The sequence below is a fragment of the Corvus moneduloides genome, chromosome 3 (assembly GCF_009650955.1).
Source record: "Corvus moneduloides isolate bCorMon1 chromosome 3, bCorMon1.pri, whole genome shotgun sequence".
Taxonomy (NCBI): domain Eukaryota; kingdom Metazoa; phylum Chordata; class Aves; order Passeriformes; family Corvidae; genus Corvus; species Corvus moneduloides.
In genome coordinates, this window is record NC_045478.1 from 79,113,270 (window position 1) to 79,141,187 (window position 27,918).

The window sequence follows — 27,918 nt, forward strand, 5'->3', positions numbered from 1 at the left end:
TCAGCTGAGGGAGCTGGAGGTGTTTAGCCTGGAGAAAAGGAGTCTCAGGGGGGACCTCACTGCTCTCTACAACTGCCTGAAAGGGGTTTGTGGCCAGGTGGGGGTCGGTCTCTTCTCCCATAACGAGGAAAGGGACAAATGGCCTCAAGCTGGGCCAGGAAAGGTTTAGGTTGGACATTAGAAGGATTTTCTTCACAGAAAGCGTGCTTAGACATTGGAATGGGCTGCCTAGGAAGTGGTGGAGTCACTGTCCCTGGAGGCGTTTAAGAAAAGACTGGACGTGGCACTCAATGTCATGATGTAATTGACATAGTGGTGTTCAGTCACCGGTTGGGCTCGATGATCTCAGAGGCGTTTTCCAGCCTACTCGATCCTGTGACTCTCTGCCGTCCCCCGCAGTGCCTGCCCAGGCCGGCTTTAGCCCGCCGCGCCCCACACGCCGCCCGCCGGGACCCCCTCCCGCAGGGCCGCCCGGAGCCCTCCAGGGGGCGCTGCGGCGGCGGCCGCGCCTCTGCGGTGCCGCGCTGGCCGAGGGGGCGGTGCGGCCGCCGCGCGCGGGGCCCGGCATGGAGGCCAGGATGAGCCTGCCGCGGGGCCCCGAGAACCTCTGCTTCGATAAGGACGAGTTCATGAAGGTGCGCGGGGGCCGCCGAGGCTGGAGGGTTGTGGAGGGGCGAGGAGCCTCCTGAGGATGTGGGAGGCGGGCTCCCTGCGGGGAGAGAGGGGCCCAGAGCCTGGGTCGGGATTTTACAGCCCCGCCACGGCCCTTCTCCCGGCTGGGGGCGGCGAGAAGCGCCGAGGATGTCACTGACAGGGGGATCCGGGATGCGGCCGTGTGCAGGCGGGGCTGGGCTCTGAGACCGGCAAGACCGAAAGGCCTCACTGCTTGGAGAGCTTGGAGTAGTTCTCAGTACTGAATTTCGACTTTTGGCTGCTGTTTCGTGGTTTGTTTGTTTTTTAATTCTCCTGTATTTAGGAGAGCTGGTCACTAAGGTACTTAGCCCCACGACTCGCTGTGCTTTTGAGCCTAAAAACCGAGAGTTTGGAACATTGGAAACTACTGCGTTAAGAAGCCTCCTAGAGGTTTAGTTTGGTCAACTCACAGGCATACGGAATACTTTATTTTGGGTGTGTTCCTTGTGTGAACTGTTTACTTACATACTCCTCTCTTTCCTCTTTCACTTCCAGGCGGATTTTGATGTTGATCATTTTGTGTCAGACTGCAGGAAACGTGTGCAGCTGGAAGAGCTCAGAGAGGATCTGGAGCTCTATTACAAACTCCTTAAAACTGCTATGGTAGAACTCATAAATAAGGATTATGCAGATTTTGTTAATCTCTCAACAAATCTAGTAAGTGTTACTAGTTGTACTGTGTAGGTCAGGCTTAATGTGGTTCAGCGGCATTTTTATTTTGGCATTTTACAATTTAAGGCATCTTAAACTGTGACCCCTTCCACTGAGACGCCATTCCTGTAGAACTTAGCTGCTGTACAGAATTGCTCTTGGCCTGTAGTAAATGTTTTAGATGTATGCATTTTGTCTTGAAAAGCTGATTTGTTAGGGAGTTAGACTCAGGGCAAACTTTGTTTCAAACTGTCAGCACTTTTAAAATTGAAGGAAATAAGTTATTAAAATAGAATAGCAATGATACAACTAAGACTGTTCTGAAGGATTCTTTTAGGAGTCTTTAAACTTTTTGTATAGTCAAAATATCTTTAAAAAAACCCCAACTTCGTGTCTGAAAATTGTAGTCATCCCAATTATACAGGTTCAAAGACTGAGACTTAGCATATTTTTCAGAGGAAAAATTCCCATAGATTCTGTTTATCATTTGTCTTTGTGTGAAAGCAGTCTCATATCTTTATGCCTGTATTTGAGATAACAAGTTTTTGCACTGAATTTAAAAGTGGAAATTATAAAGGAAGATATGTTTTCTCAGTTCTCTTTTAGTATCTGTAAAATGGTAGGCTTTTTCAGTAATTCACATATGAACTTATAAAAAAAGTAATAAATGTGTTTGTGGTAATTTCTTTAGGTTGGCATGGACAAGGCTCTCAATCAGCTTTCAGTACCCTTGGGACAGTTAAAGGAAGAAGTTATGGTATGTTCAAAACAATCGTTGTAGACAGCTTGGTAAACTTCAGCTCACTTTCATAGGATGTATGGAATGTCTTCTACTCAAGTTAATATTTGTTATAATAAACTTCTCTTTGAAAATTGATGACTTAGATTGCTAGTAGGAGAAGCATTGTGTTTTCAAGCAGTTGTAGTTGCAGTAAATTTATGTTTCCTATAGTGCATTTCAACCAAGAGATAAAGAATTTTGTGAACTTGACAAGTGAATAGACTCTTGCAGGAAAAGTCTATGGAGATGTCTTGACACTGTTTTAATATTTGAGTAACTTAAAGATGGTAGTAGAAAATTCAGATGTAACACAGTCCTGTTATGGACTTACTTTGTTCACTCTGTGGTTTAACCATAAAACATCACCCTCTTGAAGGTGGATCTTATTCTGGCTCTTCCTCACTGACTTGGTATTTATAGGAAGAGGCAAATTTTGATCATCATAGCAGCCAGTTCAGAGGGATGCTTGCTGCATAAATGTGCCTTCAAAATATCGCACCCTTCATGTCTAAAACAGAAAACGGGGTCCAGTTAGCTTAGAGAAATCCTTATTATATGAAAAATACTATTTTAAACTGATTTATAGTTTCAGTTGGAAGACGTAAAAGCATAATGGATTTATTGCCTGTTTTTAGGCAAAGATCATTTGTCTCTCTAAGGTACTAAAAGAACACTTCTGGTGGAAATAATTGTGTTTGCAGTGGCAATACCTAAGGAGCAGGTTCTACTTTCAATTATTTGGTTGTATTTATGGCTTTTTCACTTAGAGTATAACTGATGTACTGTAGCTTTAATTAGTCCCATATTATTATTAATCTGTGTCTTGTTTTAAGTTTAGATTATTTTTTTAGGTTTTTTTCAAACCTTAAATGGAAGCAAGCTTTACATACTGACTTTTTCTCTCACAGAGTCTTAAGTCATGTGTCAGTGAAGGAATTCAAGCGGTGGATGACCGGATGACTAAACAAGAAGATATTAGAAGAAAAAAGGTACAACAGATAAATTAATACCTTTGAAAGATCATCCCTAAGATGACTTTGGTTTTGCCATTAACTCAGAGAAAATGAAATTTAGAAGGTTTTAGGCTGGCTAGATGCACACTGTGCAGGATTTTGTACTTGTAAAATATATTGACATTTTGGTTGACAGGCTTTATATTTTACAGTGTCTAGTTGATCATAAATCTGTGTTTTACTGTAGTTGCCCAAAACATATGTTGATTTGATTGGATTTTTTTTAAAGTTATAGTTATTCTTGTTTCTGGCTAAAGTAGTATATAAACTCACTATGAATGGAATTGAAGTACAGCTGTTTAATTTTTATGGGTGGGAGACACACTAACATTTGTCTTTGTGCTTAACTTTGAAAAAAATCAGGGATAGGAACAGCTGTCCTACATCTGTGACAAACATTTTTTTGTGGGGTTTTATGGACTTATGTGAGCAACGCTTCAACTGAGACATGACTCAAGTCTTAAGATAAAGGGAGAAAACTTACACCAGAAAAAAACCAAAGAACTAAGAAACCATCCAAAATACTGTTCTTTAGGTGATGTCAATTGGGATTGGGGTTAGACATGAAAAATCTTTCTTTAATTACAGATGTGTGTCCTGAGACTTATTCATGTTATTCAGTCGGTTGAGAAAATTGAGAAGATTCTACATTCCCAAGGCACTAAAGAATTGTCCTCATTAGAGGGAAACAGGTAAAAAATACATAATGTTCAGTTTTGTTTGTAATTGATGGGACTAACTTAATTTCATGGTGTTGTTGAAGGTGAATTTACAAGCATGAGGATATATCTTTAGAAATGTAACTCTGATGGAATAAATGACTGTGATTTTAGTATTTTCTTGGTTTTAGTCTTCTGCAAGCCGGTCTTTCACAGAATGTGTAACTCAGACTCCAAAGTTCCACATGACTCGTGGTGCTTTCAGTAAGCAAGCTTTTGAAGTTGGTGTGCAGGGGTTTTTTGTTGTTTTCTGGGGTTGTTTTGTTTTATTTATAGTCACTAATCCTGTCATGTCTGAAATATTCTTTGCAGTTTATTCCAATATCATTTGTAAGTGAAACAAAATAGTTTTTCTTGTTTTCCCTGCTTATGTGTAAGTGAAAGGACTGCTGAAAGAATAGCTGAAGGCATGCAATGCAAACAGTACTTCAGGTACAAGGAAGGTTTGCAACAAATTCCAGTCAGACCTCTTCCTCTGCCTTTGCTGAGGATTGGAAGATGTCTTTCAGCCAGTTTTGGAACTTATATACCAGTCATGCACTGGAAAGGCTCTACTGGGACACTAGTACAATTTAAGCTGGAGGGAAGACACAGTGTGAGACTGTCTCTTCAGTTCAGTGTGCTGGATCACATGGTAGTGGGGGAGAGGTGTACCAAAAAGTAGGTTGATACCTAGAGGGACAAAAGCAGATGTTTTCAGTCGGGTGATGCACTTTGCAGAATTAAGTTTGCAATTAAGATCATACTTGATCAGCTGAAAATTTGGCTCATTATTGGGATTGTGTGGACTTGAGAAGAGCAGGACTATTTCTCTAGAGATAACTGTCATTAGTTTTACTATATGACAGAAGGGGTAAGTAAGAAACAAATCCGGATGGTGAAGGTCACCTTGTGCAGTTTCTGAGCTCTCTTAAGACTGACTTTTCATGTGATAATAAAACTGCCATCTAGAAAAAAGTGCTTCATACTGCTGAGGCAAGAGCTTATGTTCCTCTCAGCTTCTGCTTCACCCACTTCATGTTAGAGCTGCAAAACTCACTAATCATGTAGTGTGCTCCAAATCATTATTGTATGATTGCACTAATTATAGTAGTACCTATCAGAATTCAAAATATTTTGAAATTGAGGGAGAGCTCTGTCTACTTCTTACAGATGAAATTGAGTTGGTTTGAAGGGATCTAACTGGGTATTCTCATTTTATATCATCTCTCTTCCAGTCCGCTTCTAACTGGACAAGTTTTAGAGAGAATTGCCACAGAATTTAATCAGCTACAGTTTCATGCAGTACAAAGCAAAGGAATGCCCCTTTTGGATAAAGTGAGACCAGTAAGTATTGCGTGACACTTAACACTTGCACAGTCAAGCAAAACCAGTATAACTGGAAGACAAATACCTGTTTCCACAGAGTTTTATTGAATTAATTTATGGAGAAAAATGGGTTTCATGGGGTCATTTTTATCAATTGACTAGAACTATTGCTTTTTCTGGGGATTTTTGCCCTGTTTGCTAGCTTCTTTAGGATAAATTACTGAGAATAAGAGTAGGAAATACGACAGACATTTTTGTCATCCTAATGTGTCTTTCAGTTCGTCTGCTTATTGATTTTGAGGCTTTACTGTAGAGATTTACGTTGGTTTTGTTAGCTGCAGTGTACAGACCAGAATATAAATGGAATGTGCCTACACAGTGGCTGGCTTGAATATATTAAAGTTTGTCTTCTCATGAAATTACGCTGGCCATTACTAATCTCCTAGTGTACTGTTTTACCTACTGTAAAAGATTAATCGATGTTTTGGTGGGATTTTTTTCTTCATTCAGCGGGGAGAGGGAATTAATGAAAACTCATGCTTAAAGAAAGTTGTGAATATGGAGGTGGGGTAATGCTTTAAGATGATTACCATGAAGGTGTCATTCTTAATGGCTTTCAAGCTAGTAAGGTAGTTCATAGTTCCAGTTTTCCACTTTGTACCTCTGCCTGTTGGCAATATAAACTTGTTTCAGCTCCAGACATCCATGGAATCATGTTGTTACATGGACAGTTTACAAGACTGTTCTGGCCACTGAGTTATGAAACTTGGATAATAGCAGCAGTGAGCGTGAGCAGCAGAGTAGTGTATGTGGTGGGAGAACATCTGTCATGTAGCTTCCTTAATGCTGTTTGCCAGGACTGCTGTCCTGTACCTGTTGCTTTCAAAATGTAGCTTTCATGACTAGTTGGCAGCTGGGTTCCTGACCTTGTACATTCAGTACGAATTCTGTGAATCATTTTAGGATGGATGGATACAATGCAGCATGTAAAAAGGCAGAGAAGAAATTTGTCTGGCCATGTTCATAGTTCAACTGGCTACCTTAATGTGTGTTGCTGAACTCCCGTCAAATACAGAAGGGACCATCTTGGGCCATGAGTATATCTGCAGGAAGTGTAGCAATGAGTTGGATCTAGTAGAAAAGATGTAGCGGGAGATCAGGAAAAATGGTTTGCCAAAAGGGGGATATATGTGTAGACTGAAGCAGCTGTTTGGCCAAAGCCAGAAGGAATCTAACTGCTTTGGTTTTTGCTGGTGTCACTCAGTGTCATTGGTTTGTGGTAATTTGACAAGTAGTGCTGGGTACACACTGTCTTTTTAGTCTCTGACAGTGAGGGATAAATGCTACAATTGTTATCCTTGGTCACTTATTGTAAATCTTTTGTTTATTGTCACATACTGGTTCAGTTGAACAAGGAACAATTATTGATGTATTTCCTCAGGATAAAGCAGTCCTGAGATAAGTTACCACATAATTTACAATATATAGAAGAAAATAATTGCCTTTAGCCTTATTATAGTAAATCCTGTCTTACATAGCATCAGTAACCCATTAAGTTTTGTTAATGTTCATTCAACACTGGCAGTTACCAAAACTTTTGTACTTTTCAAGTGAGGATAGAAAGCTGACTTAGGTACTTCTGGATGAATTTACTTCAACAATGATGACAAGGCTTTGATTCTGGCTTTTTATGACTGTATTTTCTTTCTCCTGGTAGCGTATAGCTGGAATAACAGCCATGTTGCAGCAGTCTCTGGAAGGGCTGCTCTTGGAAGGCCTTCAAACTTCAAATGTTGACATAATACGCCACTGTCTACGCACTTATGCAACAATTGACAAAACACGAGATGCAGAGGCATTAGTTGGTCAAGTGCTTGTAAAACCTTATGTAGATGAGGTGAGATAACGTAAAAAAATTCCAATTGTTTTCCAAACATGCTTGTTTTTCCTGTTAGCCTCCAGCTTTTGCTAGCAGCTTCAAAATATCTTTGTGGAGAGAACAGGAGAACTGAGCCCCAACAAAATGGCAATTTGTTGTTGCTGTTTAAGAAAAAAAGGATGGAGGAATTCTCTTACCTGCCTGTCACCAATTTCCAGTTATATCCAGTTGGGATTCTTTTTATTACCTACATTTTTCTTGGGCTAGAGAATCAAAAAAACAAACCTCTCCCATTTAGGACAGGTTTTCATTGGGTGTCTGCTAAGTACTGTAACAACATCTACAGTGTGGGGCATGTCATTTTCCCCTCGGTTTTCTCAGGGTCTATTCGTTCACCACTTCTGCACCATTCCACTTGTTTATGTGGCAAGAGGCAAATGTGTTCAGACATGTGGGAGAATACCAAGAAACAAGCTATTGTTCTTGTCCTGCTGTCTTCCTTCTCTTTATGGCAGAGATTATCCCTTTTCACTGAGTATGAGGTACTGTCCAGACAAACTGCTTTGCTAGCTGCATTAAAGGCTTAGCAATGTCAGAGAAGATTCTTTGCTTTGGCTTGCCTGTGTTTGGGATTGGACCAACCACCTCTACATTTAGAAGGAGTTTTGCTTTATTCTGTGTTTGATTAGCGTTTGCCAGTTGCCTGTTTAACTTGACAGACTGCTTCAGGTGACAGTGGTGCAGCAGTGGGTTGGGAGCCAGACACAGTGGCTCACATTTAAAAGTAAGGAGCTCCTTCCCATTTTTGGGGCCAGTCTTGGCAGTTAAGAGTGCTGTGTTAAAGGAAGTAATAATTCAAGCTGGCAAGTTATACTTGGAAGCTATGATAAAAAAAAGTAATATACTGACTATCCCAGTATTTGATTGTTACAGTGAGTCTTGCATTACAGCATATTTTATATTCACTTTCCTGGCGTTTAACACTGAGCTGTTCCTGGCAGGTGATTGTGGAACAGTATGTGCAATCCCACCCTAATGGCCTCCAGGCTATGTACAATAGGCTGTTGGAGTTTGTTCCTCATCATTGCCGTCTCCTGCGTGAAGTAACAGGGGGAGCAATTTCCAGGTAAATATCTGGGGCTTTCTCTCAGCTGCACTGAAGTTATAACAAGTATCATATGCTTTGAAATGCTTTGCATTGTTAGCTTTCATGCATTAATGACTTACCTGGCCTTTCCTGAAGATTCATAGTCAGGTTTGATTTCTATCTCATGCCTGTGTTTTTCAAAACAAAACAGTGAACAGACTTTCCTGGTGCTGTGGCCCAGACCTTCAGAGGCAACAATCCTGTATTTCATTAGTAGAAGTGAGTCCTGTTCATAATATGATGTGTCAGATAGCTTGGTTTTGTGAACCCATTAAATATGACTGAACACTTCATCCAGGGAGAAGAGCATAAAAAAGCTATTAAAATATAAGTTCAGAAGTTACTGAGTTGTTAGTGCACATCAGAAAAGTGGGGATGATACTCAGAGGTTTGACTGATTATTGCATGTACCAAAACTACAGCTTTAATTGATTTGTGCTTCCACTGTCTTCTCAAAAAGTGCTTAATTCCTTATGCAATTAAATTGCCTGTTTTCAAGCTTAAATAATTCAGGTCTACTGAATTGTATCCATTTATTCATCTGTTTTCAGGATGGTTAATATAGTAGGCTGCTGTAATTAGCAGAACTATGGCTGTAGCCCCTAGGGACTGCAGAATTACTTTTCCAATTAGTCATCCATTGCTGAGCTTTTTATGACTCCTAAGTTTTACTAACATTTCAATTCTTTTAATCCCTCAGCAAGTTTTAATTGTTCTTCTTAATAATGGAATGTTTCTACTTTGTACTGGGGTGTACTAAATTGGAATTGAATGCTTTTATCTCTTCTGCTCTCAATCTATAAGTTTTCATAATCGAGGTAGCTTTTAATCCTTTGTTTCAAACACAGTATCGTGTATAAATACAATTTGGAGCAATTAGGAAAAAGTTCTTTTCATTGCATTAGTCACATTATTCCTACTTGGTAGGTCTTAGAAGTTTGGAGCTATTAAAACTTGAATTATACCAATAATAATAGGCGTTCTCAGCTGAAATGTACTAATTTTCCAGTACACACTTGCAAAAGTTTTTAAACACTTTGAGAGTTACAAAAAATACCTTGGATTTGCTGAGACTGTGGAATCAGATAAGGAGTCTTCAAAGGAAAAACAGTTTAAGGGAATCAGCATAAATATGTAAAAAAATTTCATTGCATTTTGTCTAATGCAGTGCATGTATTTTTTAGTTATTCCTGCCTCCAAATAGAAGCCTGGTGGTAAACTATAACTATGGAATAATTGCAAATTTTTTTCAGTGAAAAAGCAGATATTGTTCCTGGGTATGATTTCTTAGTGAATTCAGTGTGGCCAGAAATAGTACGCGGTTTGGAAGAGCAGTTACCATCACTGTTTAACCCTGGAAACCCAGACGTGTTCCATGAGGTAATTAATTTTCGTTTTTTCCATTTTTAATTTCCATGACACACATGAGAATTGGGTGAGTCATGTTCTCTAGCTTTTTTCCCTCTGCTGCTTTTGTCTAAATTCATGTTGTTGCATGGCTTGGAAGAGGATGTTATCTCAAACCACTTGGTTCAATTTTCATAGGAATTAATTCTCCCCTCAAGTTTGTTAGGAAAGCTCATGCAGAAGTTATTGAATGCCATTTAGTCAGATGAATTAATGTTCATTTTGGGAGTAGAATTGCAACATAATTGAAGGTGGGAGTGGATGACTCCAGTGTTCACTCAAGTTTAGAACTTCTGTATAGCAAGAGCTGTCATGTGAATTAAACACCTGGGTTGCAACTTGTTTTTTACTATGGGAAGATTAAAAAATTTCTTTGTTTCACTTGCTTGTTTTAGCTTTTGCTTTCTTACAGTACTGCAAATTATGTTGTGATTATAAACCCAAGTTACCTAAAACCTGAAAGTACTTGGAGGCAGCACCATCAGGTTTAGAATACAGAAGTAGTATTTCTCTGGTATCACAAGCTTACATTAAATAATGTAAACTTACATTAAATAATTATGAAGCAAGTATACATTAAATAATGAATTTAAAGTGCTTGTCACTCTTGCATTTTCTTCATTGGCAGTGCTGCTCTGTCTCTAAAATATCATCTTTTACTAATTGTGAAATAGATTTCTTGGCCTAGTATGAAGATTGGCTCTGGCAGTACTTTACAGTATGTCAAAAGTAGAAAGTATGAGCTTTCTGCTTTTCCTCATGTCTCGCCTGCTTGTGTTTAACCATGATTACTGAAAAATTGGATTTTTTTATTCCTGGAAATTTGACTTGTGATTAGTGTGAAACATTTTATTTTCAAGATAAGAGATGGGAGGCAGTGATAAATAATCTGAAGTAAGGCATCTTAGGCATATCAGGACAAATGACTTAAGGAAATGCTGGCTTGCTGGTGGAGGTTTATAAGGCATGTGATTCTTCATGTGTTCCTGCAAAACTGCTTTTACTAAACACTTAGATTTTTTTTCCTTGGAATTTAAGAACACTTTCGTACAGATAGATTGAATAATTGAAGGCAGGTAGGTAGGCATGACTGTGAGTGTTTGCAGTGCTGTCTCTGAAGAGGAAACAAATTACATGGATGTTGAAGATAGCTGTGGTAGTGCCATGGAAATGACACCGTAGTGTGTTCCCCCTCCCTCGTGAGAATTTTAAGTTTACCATAAAGTTTCAAGTCACTATTCAAGCTTTCATGTTATGCCCTGGATACTCCTGCAGTTTGTGAGCCTTGTTGGGCTTTTGCTGTACTCTGCTGCATGGTGTACACAGGAATGTATTTTGTCTTCAGAAAAGCTGGGTTTGCTTAAAAGGCTGTCTTACGTTACACTGATACTGGCCAACGAAGGCATTGTGTTTATTTTAAAAACACCCAACAATCAAAAAAAACCCCATAAAAACCCAACACCCACCCATGACTTTCAGGTAAATCACATAGTAAATCCAAAATACTTTCCAGACTGCTTTTGACTACTTAAGCGACTCAGAGTCATTGAAATCATTAAAATATTTTGCTTAAAAATCAGTACAAGGTTGAAATGCCAAGTGTGAAAATGCTATTATACCTATCTAAAGACTAATAGTTCTGAATAAGAGCGGGGGGAAAGACCTTTAAAATTGGTTTTGCTCTGATGATGAGCCAAGCAGTGCTACACGGATTTTAGACTGCAATCTTTCGTATCTGTTTTCTAGGTTGATAAATGCAGAAAAGTATTTTTCTCCATGTTTATTTCCATATCTATCTATGTATAGGTTTAAAGCTGAAAAGTTTGAATATGCAGTATTATCTGTTAAGAGATTTTTAGGTGTAGAGGAGAGAGAGGGATTGAAACATTTGTTTTAAATCCATTAAAAATCAGACTGACAATGTTAAGTGTGTTAAAGTAAGTGTTTGTTTTTGCAAGGTGGTTTTTTAAAATTATTTCAGGTTGATGTGCCCTTATTTGAGTCAGGTGTGTAGGTTTATGGGTATTTGAAAAGAATACTCCTTTTATCACTAAACATTCATTTGAGGTTAAATTTAGATTTCTCTGTTTGAAAATTGCTCCATTTTTGTTCCCAATTTTACTTCTCTTAAGTAACTGTGGAGTCAACAATCCAACCCTAGAAGCTGAAATAGGAATCTTGTAGTTAGTTCCCTCTCCTGGATATAATGTTACCAGTACTGAGATAAATGACTCTTGAGGTCCTTTCTGTTCTGAAAGTAATAGGTCTTTACAGAGTGTTTGGTTTATGTCTCTGACTTACACTTAGGGTAGCAGAGCATTAACAGTTTGTTGACGTTTTTACAATGCTAGGTTTATTATCTAAGAAAGGAGGCCTGAAAGAGAACTAATCTGTCACTTAATCCGGGTCTAACTCCCATACCTTTTATGGGTCCATTGTGTTATATATACAACCAGGTTAGGAGAAAAGAACTTACTTAAAAGCTTTTGTGTGCATTTTTCAGAATACTGTCTTGACACTGAAACTGCCATGTCACAAAAAAGATATTCTGTAATTATACCTTTAAAAGAAAGTTACGAACTTACTGAGATACACAACACAAAAGCGTCTCCGTAGCAGTTCATGTCCTTTGTTCACAGGAATTTTTGAGAGCAGACCCTCTAAGCAGCAACGCAGGAGCTTCTCCTGATGTTTTACTGCTTCACAAGAGGCAGAATCACATCACTCCCATAGTGCTCTGGATTGTGGATTGAACCCTAACCCTGCAGTGAAGTCAGAAGCATTGAAAGATTCAGTCAGGCTTATTTCATTAATTCAGGAGAGGAGGGTTTATGAGAATATATAATAGGTTTTATGGCTGTTTCCTTTTTTTTTTTTAGTAGAAGAAACTTGCACAGAAACAGAACTAGTTTTCATTCCATAGAAGTAATTTTAACTGCAGTTCTATTTTGTTTTTAAATTTATTTACATAAGTTTTGTGGTCTGTTAACAAGGTCTATTTTGTATGAAATAACATTTTTTGGTACTGTTCTGGTTTTCATCAAGTGTTTGGCTTTCTGCTTTGTGCATGATTTAATTTATTATTTCATTATTTTAAGTGTTCTCATACTGTTGAGACCAAATCCACAGTGTGTTTGGGGATTAATGTTTTGGGTTTTTTTTCTTGCATCCAATTTAATACTCATAATATTCATAAACATTTTATTAGAAGTACACACTGGATGAAGTTAGTTTGTCTGAAATTGTTTGAAGTTCTTTTGCAAATATTTGATATTTGCAAAACATTTTTAGGGAAAAATGTCTATAAATTCTTATAATACGGGTCTTGTGTAACAGACAAAAATATTGTGCTTCCATTCTCGTGTGTGGTTGGTTATGTGTACTTCTGAGTTTCATTCCTGATTATTTGTGTTTGTTGTATGTATACCTTTACCTCCTGCACCTGACTCATTTAGTACTGTGCAGCACCACCCCAGTGACTGAACTCAGAAATACTCATGAATCTCTGATCAGTTCTGCTTGGAGAGTTTTAGCTTTTTAGAAGTGTCCTGGACTAGCTTTTGTTACCATAGAGTAACACCTACGAGTTAATTTGGTTTTGGTTTCACTGAGTCCAGGATTTTAGCCTTGTATGATTCGGTGATAAGGGGCAATGTCAGCCCATCCTGAACCTCGAGCTTAGTTGTAGCGTGAGACAAGAGTTCTGCTGAATGGGTGGAGACCTTCCTTGTTTGCTGGGAGCCTGTGTGTGATCAAAATGCTCCTTCTCTTCCTGCAGAAGTACACCACAAGTATGGATTTCGTACGGAAATTTGAACGACAGTGCGGCTCCCAGGCCAGCGTGAAACGGTTAAGAGCTCATCCCTCTTACCACAGCTTTAACAATAAATGGAATTTGCCTGTATATTTTCAAATAAGGTTGGCGTACATTTTTTTGTTCAGTCTTTCAAAAGTAGAGGTTAGTCACAGCAAGATGATCTGGCTTAAGGTCACATCTCCTTGTTGTTTAAAGTTTCACTTGTCAACAAATCATAGTAGAAATCAAACTAAGAATTGAATTACTAAGTCAAGTAACTGTTTTATATATCTTTCAACAGTTTAGCAAAAAACACATAGCTACTCTTCAGTATGTACTGTGTTGTTACACCAGATTTGATAAGCTACTCGTAAGATTTTCAGGAACAGATCTAAGTAAGTCTTCAATTCTTGTTTCAAATTCTTTTTCACCAGTGTCCCTGAAACTAAGCTGTATATTGAATGCTACTTGTGCAAATTCGGAGGAATACTTACTATGAGGGAAGAAATCTTTTTTGTAGACATATAGAATTAAAGCCCTTGAGAACTTGCAGCTTTTTCAGATCTAGCCATATTTCTGATATTCTTTTTGTCTCACAGGCTGTACTCTTTAAAGTGCTGGGTCTTGTAACATTGCCTTCCCAAAGATTGTCCCACTCGTCCCTATTCCTGAGGAGCTAAGGAATAACTTCTAGCTTACTTTACCAGCAGGTCTGATGTACCTGTAGTATTACCTTTTATAGACCTTACAGCTAGAAGAGAACAGAGAGACCTAAGAAAGTCCTATTTTAATTCTAGCAATGTTAGAATTTTAATGAGCAAAATAGAATGTAAAGCTGTATTTTTAGAAAGTGTAGTCTACATGTCATTGTAGGGCTGGAGAGCAACCCTCCAGGCAAGGAGCAGAACCATTGATGATGTCTCCTGTGTCCCAAGTGTGCCGTGTGTGATCTCTCTTGGTGTGAAGCCTTCTGAGATCCTCTTAAAAAATAAATAAATAAAAAAAAATAGGTAGAATTTCCAAAAGAGGGGGAAGAAAAATTTATGGTTATTTTAAACCTGGATCACCTTTTCACTTTTTAGTGACCTTTTATATTGCACAATTCTGTAAATGGCAATAACACTGCCATAGTCACATTTATACAGTTTCTTTAATCCAGGGTGAATCTACCCTTGTGCTGAAGAATTCCATGCAGGAATCTTATGAGTGGTAGAGCTAATATTAAGTGACAAGATCATGGGGCTCGGAGCTGGATCTTAGTGTTTTGGTGGTCCATGGTGTTTTGTAAAACAGCAGTCACAGCATCTGATACCCTGGTTTGGTTTTTTGCTTGCACATCTGTTCCTGCAGTTGTGTAGTGAACTGATAAGGATCGTTACTCAGTACAAAAAAAAAGTCTGATGTTCAGCTCCAGCCAATTGCCCCAAACCACTAAACTGTACAGATACTCATGCTGGCCCAAGGGAAGGGGTGAGGAATATTCACTACACAGTGGTACACAGACTAGAAGTGTCTGTGGAACTGCAGCCATTATGATCCTTTTAACAGATATGTATCAATAATAGGTCTCTGTGTCTGCCCCTTTAGTTTCAAGTGCAACTTTTCTAGTAGGAGATCAATTGATCAAACTTTGATAATCTTGCTCATAAAATTGAAATGGAGCTTCAGCATATTATTTCTCTTCAAAAATGTTTCCCATTAGGTATTCTGAGCTCTGATTGATTAAAAGACTTTTAAAAAACCATTTTCCTTTAATCCAAGATTACTGTAAGTCTAAATAGTGTACTATTTTGAGAAATGGTTGGATAAGAGCAGCTTATTCACCTTTAACCATATTATTACTTTATATTGGAATAATCTGCTAACTTTGGAAGTGTCCATGAAGTCTTTAGGGCATAACTGTGAAAATAATGCAACATGCTAATTATATATATATCAGGAAAGCTTTTTCTTGGTGTGTGTTAATATCCTTTAAGTCATACAAGATTTTTATTGAACTGTAGTCTCACACTATGGCATTTATAGTTAAGATTGTTGGGTTTCTTTTTTTTTTTTCAATTACAGAAATTACCCAGAAAAATCAGCCAGTACTAAAACCTTTAGAAATGATCCTTTGAGGAACAGATGGTTGTTCAGGCATTTCTTCTGTAGCAGTGCTGGCACAAAAAGCCCCAGTAACTCCTTCCCATGTTTCATTCTTTCAGTTATGTCAGTACAACTGATTGTGGAACTGTAACGAACCCCACACTGGGGAAATTATTTCTTAAGTAAGAAGTATTCAGCAAAAATTGTCACTGTTAAAAATCTTACTCTGTTCTCTAATCCTGTTCACCATAAGACTTAAAGACACTGCTCTGTTGATGGAAGCAGTGCATAGGCAGAAAGGAGGTTTTGAAGCTGTTTCACAAACATGTTTAGTTGCCAAACATTCATCTTAGTCCATTAGGAGTTTGAACGAGAAAAGCTGGGTGGGCCCCTGTTCTGATCTGGAAATGACAGGAGACTGTAAGAGAAGCCCTACAGGTTTGTAATTAGTAAGTTTGGTAGAAAGATCTACTGAGTTTCTGTGATGTACATAAAAGCAAAAAAGAGGAAACCAATGACAATATAACTTCCTATAGGGGAGCTTAAAATGATGGAAGTATAGAAAGTATTAGAGGTTTTAATAACTTGCTGTTAACCTGAAAAAATTTTGGAGGTGTGATTTTGGTTTGTTTCTTTTTTTTTTTTCTTTTTTTTTGCTTTGAATGGTGAATTTTTAGAAAAGGGGTATTTTTAAATGGGGGAATTTTTAAAAACCAGGTGTCCTGTGAGGAACTATTGATTTTTATTAGGTACAGAATTGTTTGCAAAATCTTATGCTACTGCTCACTAACAAACATATTGAAAGCTAGAGCTCCTGTATCACATGACATAATCTGAAGGTTAAAGCAAGTATGTGTCAATTTGTTTGCTTTTAGTTTAAAAACAGTAGCAAAACAAAAAACTTGACTCCTCGAAGCTGAGGACTTGTCACTCTGTGAGCTATCATTTTGGTAATGTTTGCAACCATGACTTTTATAATTTCCCAAAGCATAAGCTTTGTATGTGTCTGTAGAATGTCAAAGGTTCTCTTTCAAGTGTTTGAATGCTGGTGTGGTTTATATTCCAATATAAGTTGGGCAAAAATAACCCCAGATTTAAAATCTGTGTGTATCCATTGATAGCACATTGGAATAATACTAAAGTATTATTGAATACTAAATTATTACTGAAAAATGTTTAGGCATCAATTTAAGCAACTGTTGAATTGTAATACTCAAAATTTTTCTTTCTCTCAGATTCAGAGAAGTCGCAGGGACCTTAGAAGAAGCACTTTCAGATACGCTAGAGGAAGCACCAGGTAAACTTTTATTGCAAAAAATATTTATTGTAAAGGAATCAGTTGTATAAGTAGCAGTGATTACTCTGTCTCTTGAGTATTCAGTAACATGCATCCCGTGGTTCACATGAGCTTTCTGATTTCTGATTAACTTGATCAAACAGTATAAAACATGACTATAGAGATGGCAATGTGAGAGTTCTGTTCAGTGATCACTTTGCTTACTAAAAACCCCCTCTTTAGCAGCAGTCATTAACATACTGACAGAACCATCCCCTCAGTGCAAGAAGGAGTTAAGTTAGCATTTGACATCCTCTAAGTGTCAATGAAAAGGCTGTGCTGTGTTATTGGAGCATATTTTTCTTAATTGTTGTAGCACTATGTGGAGGTGAAAATGCTAGAGGCTGTCTGTTGGCAGCAGTTAGGCTTGCTGTCATTCATAGTGTTGGTGTCTGCTCCAAAAACATACATTGATTTATGAGGAGATGAGGAGGTATGCACAGGAAGAATGGGAACAAGAGTGGAAGGGTATAACCTGGTATATGCATTAGAAGCATATTGTAATTGTATTAGAAGAACTAACTTCAGCTGACAGGGTGAGTACTTATGAAGAAGGTAGCTAAGAGCCACATAAATGTCTGTATGTGTGTATACACATGTGCTCTCTGAAGAAAACAAGGAGAAAAAAATCCTAATGGAGACAAAATACATAAATCTTACCACTTCAAGGCATAGGCCTGAAACTTGCAGACACATTCCTTGTCTTTCTAATTGTATTCTCTAAAACGTGACTGTGTGAACTGCTTTAAAAGTACTGTGTTTAAATATAGATATTTGTACAGTGTTTAAAACAAATATTTATAGCAAATATCTCATATAACTGGGAGAGGAGCAATAGTTTAGTGCTAAGGGAGTATTATGTTATGGCTGGCAGGCATATTTAATGTAACTTCAAAAGACTGCCAAAATTATTTTGGAAATGTTATTTCCTGAGGTGGATTATTTGGCCAAGCTGTTTCTGTCTTTATTGCAGGCAAATTCTCATTTCTTGCTTTTGCCTGCACAGCTACAGCAAGACTTAGTGGAATGTGAAATCTAAAGCACTGAGAAGATAGTATTTTAAGAGTTTGTTTCAGGCAATGCTTAATACATTTCTATCTTTTTGGAACACTTTGTTTTTTTTTAATCTCCGGCAATGCAGTTACACTGATGTTGCATCTTTTAAAAATGTGCTTAGGAACTTGACCTTTGTTGCCTCATCATTTCTAGCTGGGAGCTCATTCTGTCTCTTGGCCACTCACATGGTCTGGACGAGTCTTCTGAAGTGCTGGTCAGATCAGATGTTTTTACCGCTTTTAGCGCACCGCCTGTGGAAACTCAGCCTGCAGATCTTGGCACGCTACTCTGTGTTCATCGGTGAGGTGAGAGCAGCCTGCTTATGGGCTTGATGATGGGGCATGTCCATCAAAAAGAGACTTTTTGAAGCAAAGTGTATGACCTCTTTTTAAGAGTTTTTTGGGAAATTAATGGTTTTTAACCTTCAACCAGTTCATGAGTTTGGTTTACAAAAAGTATCACTGCAAAATACGTGATTAGTCACAAATACTAATACTGTTGCAGTGCTATTGTCTGGTGGTTGTCAAAGCTGTACTTCATACTGCTTAATGCTGCCTCTACCACTGAAACAAGAAGCCAAAATCTTAGTTTTCTTCTGTTTGTGTTGTTGATAGAGTGAATGAGGTTGTGAAACAGAGCCAGGTGAAAAATAACCCTTCAAATAAGAAGGAATAATATAACTTGGATCAGTTGTTTAGTACTGAGAATGTAAAACTTCGGTTTTACCAAAGCTACCTGGGCAGCTGACTCAGCATCAATGATCACTGCTTCTGAGCAGAGAAATTGTGCTTTGCTCTTGTGCTGCCTGCTCCCAGCCATACAAGTGAGCCTCTGTTTCTTGTGCCATGGAGAGACAGCACAATAGAATAATTGGAATTCGAAGAGATTCCTGGAAGTAATCTGGTCCCAATTCCTGCTCAAAACAGGACCAGCTTAGATGAGGTTGTTCAGAGGCTCTTGCAGTTGAATTTTGAGTATATCCAAAGATGGTGGTTGCAGTCTTTCCAGGGAACCCTGGTCTAATGACTGATTGCTTTTTCCTCCTATTTGAATTTCTCTTGCTACAGTACATAGCCATTGCCTCTTACTCTGTCACTGTACCTCAAGGAAAAATGTGATTCCATCTTCTCTGTACATGCCCCTTCAGTAGTTGAAGACAGCAGTAAGATCTCCATTTATAATTTCTTTTGCGACTCAGTGACTTAGTTCTCTCAGCTAAATTATCTCGTGAAAAGTACTGATAAGTACCAGAGTTAAAAGTAGTCAAGGGAAGCACTTGCCTGACAGCAGAGAGCTTGAGGAGGTGGAGAAAGGAGTTGTTTGACAGCCAGACCAGACTGCCCTCTACTAACCTTAGTGACATATTTGTTCCAAATCGTCCAACTTTGTAGTGCACTCATATTTTTTTTAACATTTATTTTAAGTATATTAAAATCTATTTAATTTAGGAATGGTAATATCCCTTGAAAGTGTGGCATTCTTAATGCTAAGAGCATAGAAATCCTTTGTATACTGTTTCAGTTTGTCCAACTTTAACTGCCTTCACTATTGCTATAGTTCACGTTTCAATTTGATGTTTCAGGTTTCTGCAAGGCCCATTTCCAGTGAGAATACAAAAGAAAGCAAAAAACCTGTGCCAGTTGGTAGAAAGGAATCTTCTTTAAGTATCAACCCCAGTGAGGACCAAGGGAATGGATCTTCTCCAGAAAGTCTGCCATTGTCTTCTATATCTAGTACTCAGCTGATATATGTTGCTGCAGATCTGGACAAACTCCAGGATCGGGTTTGTGCTTTTGACTTTACTTAGAAAGAGTCTTCATTTATGTTTTTGGCATCTTGTAAGGGGATTAGATTGTTTAAAATAACGTACCATAATTTTTTTGTAATCTTAAATGCTAAAACTTGGGGTGTCTGATACCTGAAATACGGGTCCTACCCTGTGCTCATTTGAAATGGCAGATTACGGGGAAACCAGTTCAGGTATTCAACTTTTTTTTATTGGTAGCTGCTGGACTTAACCCCTAAAATAATATGTTTCTGCAGTTTTTTGGTGTGAAGTGTCACTCTGCTGATCTTACCTTTTCTAGTAAAGTCTCTGTTGCAGCTTGGAGTGTGGTGCAACATTCAGCTTTAATACTATCTTCTCTTTTAAATGTTTGCTGGTTTTAGTCTTGGAGGTTGGAAAAGGTTTTATGATTATGATTATACTTGATTAATGATCCAGAATCTTGAGGAGAGATGTATGGTGTTAATTTTCTTCCAGTAGGGATGATTCCTGTGTATGTATTTTCAGTAAGGCTGAAATTTCTGTGATTTGTGAAGTTGTAAATTGCAAGTGGATTTTGTTAGTTCTAAATTATTTCCTGTGAGTACAATAGTAAGGTAGAGGATTTAGTGTGTAGGCTTAAATTCCTGTGCATATTGTAAACTTCTAGTACTGATTTACCAGAAATGCAGTAAAACCATGGAAACTGAAGGTGTCTTGTGATGCACTTCAAACCTGCAGGATGTAGGAAAAGTAATTAAAATGTTTATAACGTGACTATATCTGTCTCGGTCTTGGGTTGTTTTTTCCAGATTCCTGACATCTTAGACATGATTAAACCAAAGCTTGAAATGATTGGCTTCAAGAATATATCTTGCATTGCAGGTAAAGCTGAGAGGCTCCTTCCCCTTTCTTCCAAATTCCCTCTGCCAAACAAATGAAATCAACTTTTACAGTTTCATTATTTAGGATGAAAATACTTAATGAAACTTGCTTTCTGTTTAAATTGTTAAATAGAACCAATCTTGAACAGACACGTTGAGTCTGGAAAATGTTCAATGATTAAAATTGAGTGATTCTAAAGTGCTTTTAGGATTTTTCTCCAGAAAGTGGGGACATTATCCTAGGAGATTCATATCATATCTTTAACCTCCCACTTTTGAAAGAATTGGGGAAGAAGACATAAGAAGAGGGTTTCCATTATCCAGTTGAAACTAAAATATTTTTCTGAAATGACTGTTCTCTCTCAGGCCTGATGAATCATGTGAGGCAGAGGGTTATCAAAGTATCATAGTTAAATACCTTAACTTCAGAGGGTAGAAGTGATTCAGTATTTTAGCCTCCTTTATTTTTTCTAGGTTTTTGGTTTGGTTTTGTTTTGGGTTGGTTTGGTTTTTGGGTTGCTTTCTTTGGTTCGTTTGTTTGGTTTCTTTCATCTGATGATTCTTTATGTGAAATATGGAGTTTGATTTTAATTTAATAATTAAATCTAGGCATGTAGCATGAGTGAACTAGTCCCTGTCTGCAAGCATAGCCAGAAGTTCTGCATCATGAATTCCACTTAAATCTCTAAATCAGAACTACTGGTAGATGTCCAAGTCTGTCAGAGATGTAGGAGCTTGTGCGCATCCCCTGCTCAGTAGATGGTCTATTGCCAATCACGACTTTGAGTTGAACATATTCCAGTCATTCCACAGGGAATTTAGAGAGAGTTTCACTGTTTCTTTGGAAGGCCAGAGCCTTTTGATTCAAGCCCTTGCTTCATTGGTAATACTGGAAAAACTCTGAACCTGGAGAATGTTACTTTATTCCTCTTGTCTTTGCTTCCCTCTATCTGTGTTTCTGCCTGAGGAGTGGTTGGCGTTACTGGCAGTGTTTTATAAATGGCTGGTGTGTATTTATTTGGTAAGCATATCCTGTACTTGACACCAGACAGTGAGTGAGATTGGGAGGATGAGGGGATTCACATAACTTGTGTGTGATTGGGCAGGGTAGCTCAGTTTAAGTTTCAGCATTTTTACTTTAATAGGAGCCTTGGAAGATTCAAAGACTTCTCTATCAGCCTGTGTGCCAACATTGAATAACAGAATTATCCAGGATCTCACTGAGTCCTCCTTTGCATACCTGAAGAGTGCACTGGAAGTTCCAAGATTATACAGGAGAACCAACAAGGTCAGTGCTGCTTGCAAATGATAAAATAAATCTCAGAAAGGCCTGTGCTGAGATTGTTAGGAGTTCTTCAGGCCTGTCCGTATCTGCTTGACAGAGCCCATGGCAATGTCTTCAATTTACTGAAATATAGTACAAAGCTGTAGGTATTTTAACCAAGGTGTAATAGTCTGGTTTGGGCACTGAGTCTGCTCAGCTTTCTCCAGAATTGGCATGAGCAGAAAGAGCATTTAGGATCATACCCTGGTAATAGGAATGGCTGGCACATGCATCTCTGAAAAAGCTTTGGTCATTTTGAACCTTGTTCTATATTATATCATGCTGTAGAACACTACTGAATAATTTTGTGGTGGTGCCTTTCCTATGTATAATGATCACTTCACTGACTTGTCCTAAATGGTTTATGTATCTCTTTGCTTAGGTACAGCCTTAGCATTTTGCATATGTGCTAGAATTGGGTGTTAATACTTCTAGTAAGTAAATGACTGGTTCTTTCTTCCCTGACTTGTTTCCCTGTCATCTACCAGGAGGTGCCAACTAAAGCTTCACCTTATGTTGACAGTGCTCTTAAGCCCTTCCACCGACTGCAGAATGACTACAGAGATACCTTGAAGCAGCCCATGATTCATCAGTGGCTGGAAGGTGCTCTCTCTGAAAGCACACAAAAGTAAGAGAACCATACAGAACGTTGTTTGCTGTAGTTAAAAACCCCAGTGTCCATTGAACAGGCACAGGAAAAAACCAAAACACTGTGAATTAACACAATTGTAAGAAAGCCAAAATACAGCACTCTTTAGGTGGGATATATTTCCTTGAATTTACTCTGGTGTTGCGTATTCAGCAGATGAAAAGCTGGGCAGGGAATCCAAAGGCCTGGCTCCTGCTCAGAGCTGTGGAAACCATGACGTGGTAGATAGGGCATTGGAAAAACTGGTTAGCTCTGGGAATGCAACAGTGAACTAAAGATTTACGTTCTGTTTCAGAATTGAATTGATGTAAGACCTTAACCTCATGTTATTTTCAATGAACATTGGTTGAATTCTCAAGACACTTGAGTTCTACTGTCCTTTGAGTTTTTTAATGTATGTAATGATTATCCAACTTTTTAGTGGTTAAAAAAAAAAAAACAACGTTGGACTTTTTAAACTGTTAAAGAGCTAATTGTTCACAGTTTTAATAAGCAGTCATAAAGCAACACTTTCTTTAGTAGATCTTCTGTTTCCTAGTTAGCATCTTGAGGGCTTTTGAACATGAATAGTCATATGCATTAAGTTCCTTAATGGATTTTGTTTCCATTTGTCTAGCTGTATTTTACATTCTTACGGCTGTATTTTAAATTCCTACTGAGCAGGGATGTTGCATTCTGTGAGCTCTGCCAGTAAAGCATGTAACATGAGACAGCAAGACTTGCTTTTGTTTGAAAGTTCTGCCACAAAATTTTACAGGATACCCCCTACTTCTTGCGTTGTGGACAATTTGCTCTGTGCTAGCTGTAATTTTTTTATATGTCTAGCCTTGCCTATTAACTAAAGAGTCACCCTAGCCTATTTTGATGGCTTTTTTTCCTTTTCCCATCTTTATAGTTTTGCTTTGTTGGGGGTTTTTTTTTGACCTTTCTAGTCAGAGATGACAGTATCAGAAGAATCCATGCAGGTTGAAGTATAATGTGTGATTTCTGTCTGTCCTTGTATGGTTTTCCTAATAGTTCTTAGCATATTATATTGTCTGTTGACTGCTTCTGAGCATGGATTGGTTTTTTTCTGAGATTTAGCCGCATAATACTACTGAGGTTTTAAACCATAGTCAGAAGACAAGTTCTTTCTTGCTCTTTGCCTCCTTGTGCCTCCCTAGTCTTCCATTTCTGGTACCTCTCAGGTATTTATTAATGTGCACTTTTTTTGTTGTTATTCAGAATAGACTTAAAATTGTAAGACAATTTTACACATTCACTAACTGTTCTTAAAATTTTTCTTAAGTATTTTGGACAGGGCTATGCTTAGGTTGGTCTAGACTGCACTGGTCACTTTCATTTTGCACAAAACCTCTTTTTTCAAGCTTGGTGTCTCTTAACCATTTATTAGTGCATAAAAAGAAGCTTATTGTTAACCCACAGCATTTGTTAAGTAACATTGCTGAAGAACTGCAGAGATTCCTGGAATCTCAAGTCACAAGAGCTAAAATACCTTAGAATGAATTCTTGTCTGTCTCTCTACGTCTCTGTCTGGTTAGTCTTGCTTTTAAAGCTTCAGTGAATCTGGTGACACCACGCAAAGTAGCTGTTACATAGTTCCTTGGACCCAGCCAGAGCTTTTCCCCCCCCCAAAAAGCAGTTCTTCACTTTCCATGTTAACATTACCAAAACTGAATTAAATTCTAGGTTAAACACAGTGGCAGTGCTTAAACACCTGTAAGACTGACAAGTTCATTTCTTAAGGAATTTTCTTTTGAATTCTGTTTTCCTGGTTTGTTGCTACTATGTGTATTAGTTTGTTTTAAAATATCTATCCTCACTGACAAGAGACAAGTCAAAGAAACTTGAGAATACGGATGCAAGTAATTAATTTCCTGCAGTGACAATACATTCTTGCATCCAAATGAAAAAAGAGAAAAGAGCATACACTAGTTAAGAATCACTGGAGGCTAAATTTGCTTAAATGGCAGAAGGACTTGGGAGTACAGCAGAAGTAGGAATTAATCACAAGTGAGTGGGACAAGGAAATACCAAGATATGAAAAGAGAACACGACTGACTGTCATTGGAATACTTTTGCTTTTCGTGGAATGGTATCGTGAAACAAGTTTCCATGGCACTGGCAAGCACTTTTTTTTTAGCTATCCCTATCTGATTATCCTTTAAAAGAGCTTGTCTGCTTTCTGTTGCCTCCTTGTTTAAAAGTAATCATCAGGAAGATTCTTTAACTTTTTTAATTCTTACAGTCATAGTTTTCATAGAGGGGCTCTTCGAAAGTTAGAGATTTTATAGCAAATTACAGAATAGCTCAATCTGGTAACTTCTCTTAGGGTCTTTTAATTTCCCACTGTTGCTCTGTTTTCTCTTCTTGTTCTTAACTCACTGTCCTAGGCATCTGTTAATTTGTATGACATGCCCTTACCACTTAGGCATGGGATTTCGGTCCTTAGGGCTTCTTGAACTTTCATTGAGCAGTTGATGTGTGTACTTTGTTTGAATCTATGCTTTCTTTAATGTGGATCCTACTGTCTGGGCAGTGATGTTTTATTTTATCTATATCATTTCTAATTTAGGATTAGTGTTCTTCTGACTTTTCCTGCCAGCTTCTTGAGACTCCTGTTTAAATCAATTTCTTCATTGTAGAAAGAGGCATTTCTGACTGGTGTGCACATGTGTGCTCTCATACACAGTTTTATAACTTACCTAAGAATATGTGAGTTTTGGTCTGTCAGGCTGTTATTCTTGTCCTGTTTGTAAAAGCAGTTTTACTCAGTATTCTATTGATTGTAGAGGGGCTGATTTTGACTGTTTAAAATTGAGCAGTTGCATTCCTTGGTCACTATTGAGTACAAACATCTTGAACAAGTCAAAAATGATGTGATGAGGAGTCTTCAAGACTGAATAGTAATCTTCAGATTACCTCTGGAACTAATAATGGAAATACTGATGAATTGATAATGATAATAAGTAGCTTCTTTGTAAGGAAAGCCATTCCTTCTGGCACTGGTCAGCAGGGCCAGTGATGTACTTCTGTGTATAAAGTAGGCTGTTCTGTAAAGTGGAATTTTTTCTTTGTCATTAACCTTCCTTAATTTAGGTATTATGAAACTGTATCTGATGTGCTCAGTTCTGTTAAGAAAATGGAAGAGAGTCTAAAAAGGTTGAAGCAAGCCAGAAGAACCACAACTTCAAATCCTGTTGGTACAAATGGGGGCATGAGTGATGATAACAAAATCCGACTGCAGCTGGCCCTAGACGTTGAGTATTTTGGTGAACAAGTAAGTTATGAGAAACGAGTTTTTTTATTATTAATGGTTTTGGAAGGGAGGTGGAAGAGGAAAGGGAACCTTGATTTTGGTCTTGAAAGCTTTGTTGGTGTGGGTTTGGGGTTTGTGTTTTTGCTTTGTGTTTTCACCTTTATATAAAGGAGATTATTTGAGACCTTGGTGACTGTAGATACCACTTTAGCATGCTTTCCTGTCCTTTCTTATACAAATGCAAAGCTTGTATTTCTTACTACTCAAAATTCAAGTACTGCTTAGTGCTTGGAAGCACTAAGAAGAAACACTGTGTTTACAGACCAGAGAGCAGGGACCTGAATTAGGTCTGATAGAAACTTCTTTATGGCCCTGCTTTTCTGTGCCTTCGGTTGGGGTGTTTCCAGCCTTGACTTTCTGCATGGTCAGGGTCTGTTCCCAAGAGCTGTGAGGATGTCAGCCTGATTTGTTGTGCTGTAAGTGCTTTTCAGTGCCAAATATGAAATTTTAAATAGGAAAACATAAAAGAAGAAAATGTATGCAGTAGCTACATTAAAATGTATAAGCATACTGTTTTGTACTCCTTTATTTCTGAAAATCGTATCTAGATATAAACAAAGTTTCAACTAAGAGTCCATAATATTAGTTGCCAAGGAGCTGTCATCAATCTTGTTTATGAGCAGATGCTGTTGATGCATTATAACAGGTAGATTAAGTTTGCTTGTGTGTGAGCAGATGCTTTTCTCAGATACGAGACTAATCACAAAGAAGATTTAGGTGGAACTCTGGAAATCTTAATAACAAAAACTGTTATTTGTCAGTTTTTGCCTGGGGTTGAGCTTTTGTTTTTCTTTTCCATCACTGCAGTGTGAATTTAAGCTGAACTGGGACAGATTATTCATAATCATTTAGGAGATGTTTTGGTACATGTGACTACTACAAAGAGTTCCAGCAGCAAACACCTTTTCAGAGTCACTTCATTATGGTTTTAGTTAGATCCAGATTTTTCTGCTTCACTGCACTCTTAGTTTTTTCATGGCCATATTTTTCTTGTTGTCAGAGCAATAGATTTCCTGGCTAAGAAAATACTTGCTGCAACCTCTGTAGTTGTAGAGTCATTTTTGTCTTCCAGGAAGTTCAAGGCTAGAACCATAGGCTCTTGCAGCCTATTGAAATGGTTTCACTGTTGTGCTGTTGGCTGTTCATGGATGTATTCATACTGATCTTTAAAGTATTGCCCAGAAACCTCATTTGGAGTTTGAAAAAAAAAAAAAATTAGTTGCTATCAATGCATTTAAACCAACTACAGCCAAGTTTCTCTTTCTGACTGCTTCGCTGGAAAACTTCCAGCTGGCTTTAGTTACAAGTTGCCTACAAGATGGTGAAATATTTCTCTGCAAGACACTACGGTAACTGAAGAGACTTAACTGAGCAAAGTTGGATGCAAATTTTTTATAGTTTGCAGTATATGCAGTTGGGTTTTTTACTGCACGTCAAATGCAGGATAAAACATAGGCTTCACTACATGTTTGAAGTGGAATAATTAGTGATTTTTGATGTTTTAAAGAAAATTAATGGGTTTTCTGTATCTTTTTAGGTACAAAAGATGGGACTGGAAACAAGCAGCATAAAAAGCTTTTCAGCCCTTGCAGAGCTGGTTCTAACTGCCAAGGATCAGGCCACAATGGAACCATCCTAGATATTTTTGAAAGCATGTGATTGAAGATAAACAATGTCCCTAAAAGAAAGAGAGACAACTCTTCTTTGTTTTACCAAATAAAGAGCAATGAAGTGCTTCCTAATGTATCTTGAGCAACAAATCAGTGTATATTCTGCCTCGATAAACTTGTTTCACCAAAAGATGGAGAATTTATCATAGTTATCCATTATATGGAAAGCAAGCAAAGTTCTAAACTTTCTACTCTAGAATAAAAGTAGAGGAAAATGTTTTTCTTATTTTTGTTGTACAACTTGAAATGTACAAGAATGAAGTTATATGTTGAAAATAATATGTAATAAATTGTCTTCCTAACTTTTGATGTCCCATATGTTTTTCAATCAAATGTGTTGATTGATGGCTGTCTTACAACCTGCCCCAGAGGCAAAGTAACTGAGGTTCTTGTTAACAGAACTTTTGATTAGAGTGAAAGGACACTGAATGACCAT

At 37.9% G+C, this 27,918-nt stretch overlaps 1 protein-coding gene across 2 annotated transcripts; it reads left to right on the top strand.

The window, feature by feature from the left end:
- Positions 1–512: 512 nt before the first annotated feature.
- On the top strand, positions 513–27,788 carry COG2 (component of oligomeric golgi complex 2). Of its 2 annotated transcripts, XM_032102334.1 has the most exons (18): positions 513–635; positions 1,189–1,350; positions 2,036–2,101; positions 3,034–3,114; positions 3,727–3,830; positions 5,075–5,183; positions 6,883–7,062; positions 8,046–8,170; positions 9,445–9,571; positions 13,377–13,516; positions 16,715–16,776; positions 18,025–18,176; positions 19,454–19,654; positions 20,449–20,521; positions 21,666–21,808; positions 22,333–22,472; positions 25,593–25,773; positions 27,350–27,788. In XM_032102334.1, the coding sequence occupies exons 1-18, from the start codon at positions 567–569 to the stop codon at positions 27,449–27,451; spliced, it is 2,217 nt and encodes a 738-aa protein (XP_031958225.1). In that variant the 5' UTR covers positions 513–566; the 3' UTR covers positions 27,452–27,788. The 2 variants fall into 2 exon arrangements, with proteins under 2 accessions (XP_031958225.1, XP_031958226.1); XM_032102335.1 differs by lacking the exons at positions 513–635; positions 1,189–1,350; positions 2,036–2,101 and having other exon boundaries at positions 3,033–3,113; positions 3,725–3,830.
- Positions 27,789–27,918: the final 130 nt, after the last annotated feature.

Bases quoted from the DNA above. Each gene is read 5' to 3' on its own strand.
- COG2 (XM_032102334.1), top strand. From the start codon at position 567: ATGGAGGCCAGGATGAGCCTGCCGCGGGGCCCCGAGAACCTCTGCTTC. The intron at 7,063-8,045 runs GTGAGATAACGT...TGTTCCTGGCAG, and splicing joins TAAAACCTTATGTAGATGAG to GTGATTGTGGAACAGTATGT. The intron at 13,517-16,714 runs GTTGGCGTACAT...TCTTTCTCTCAG, and splicing joins CCTGTATATTTTCAAATAAG to ATTCAGAGAAGTCGCAGGGA.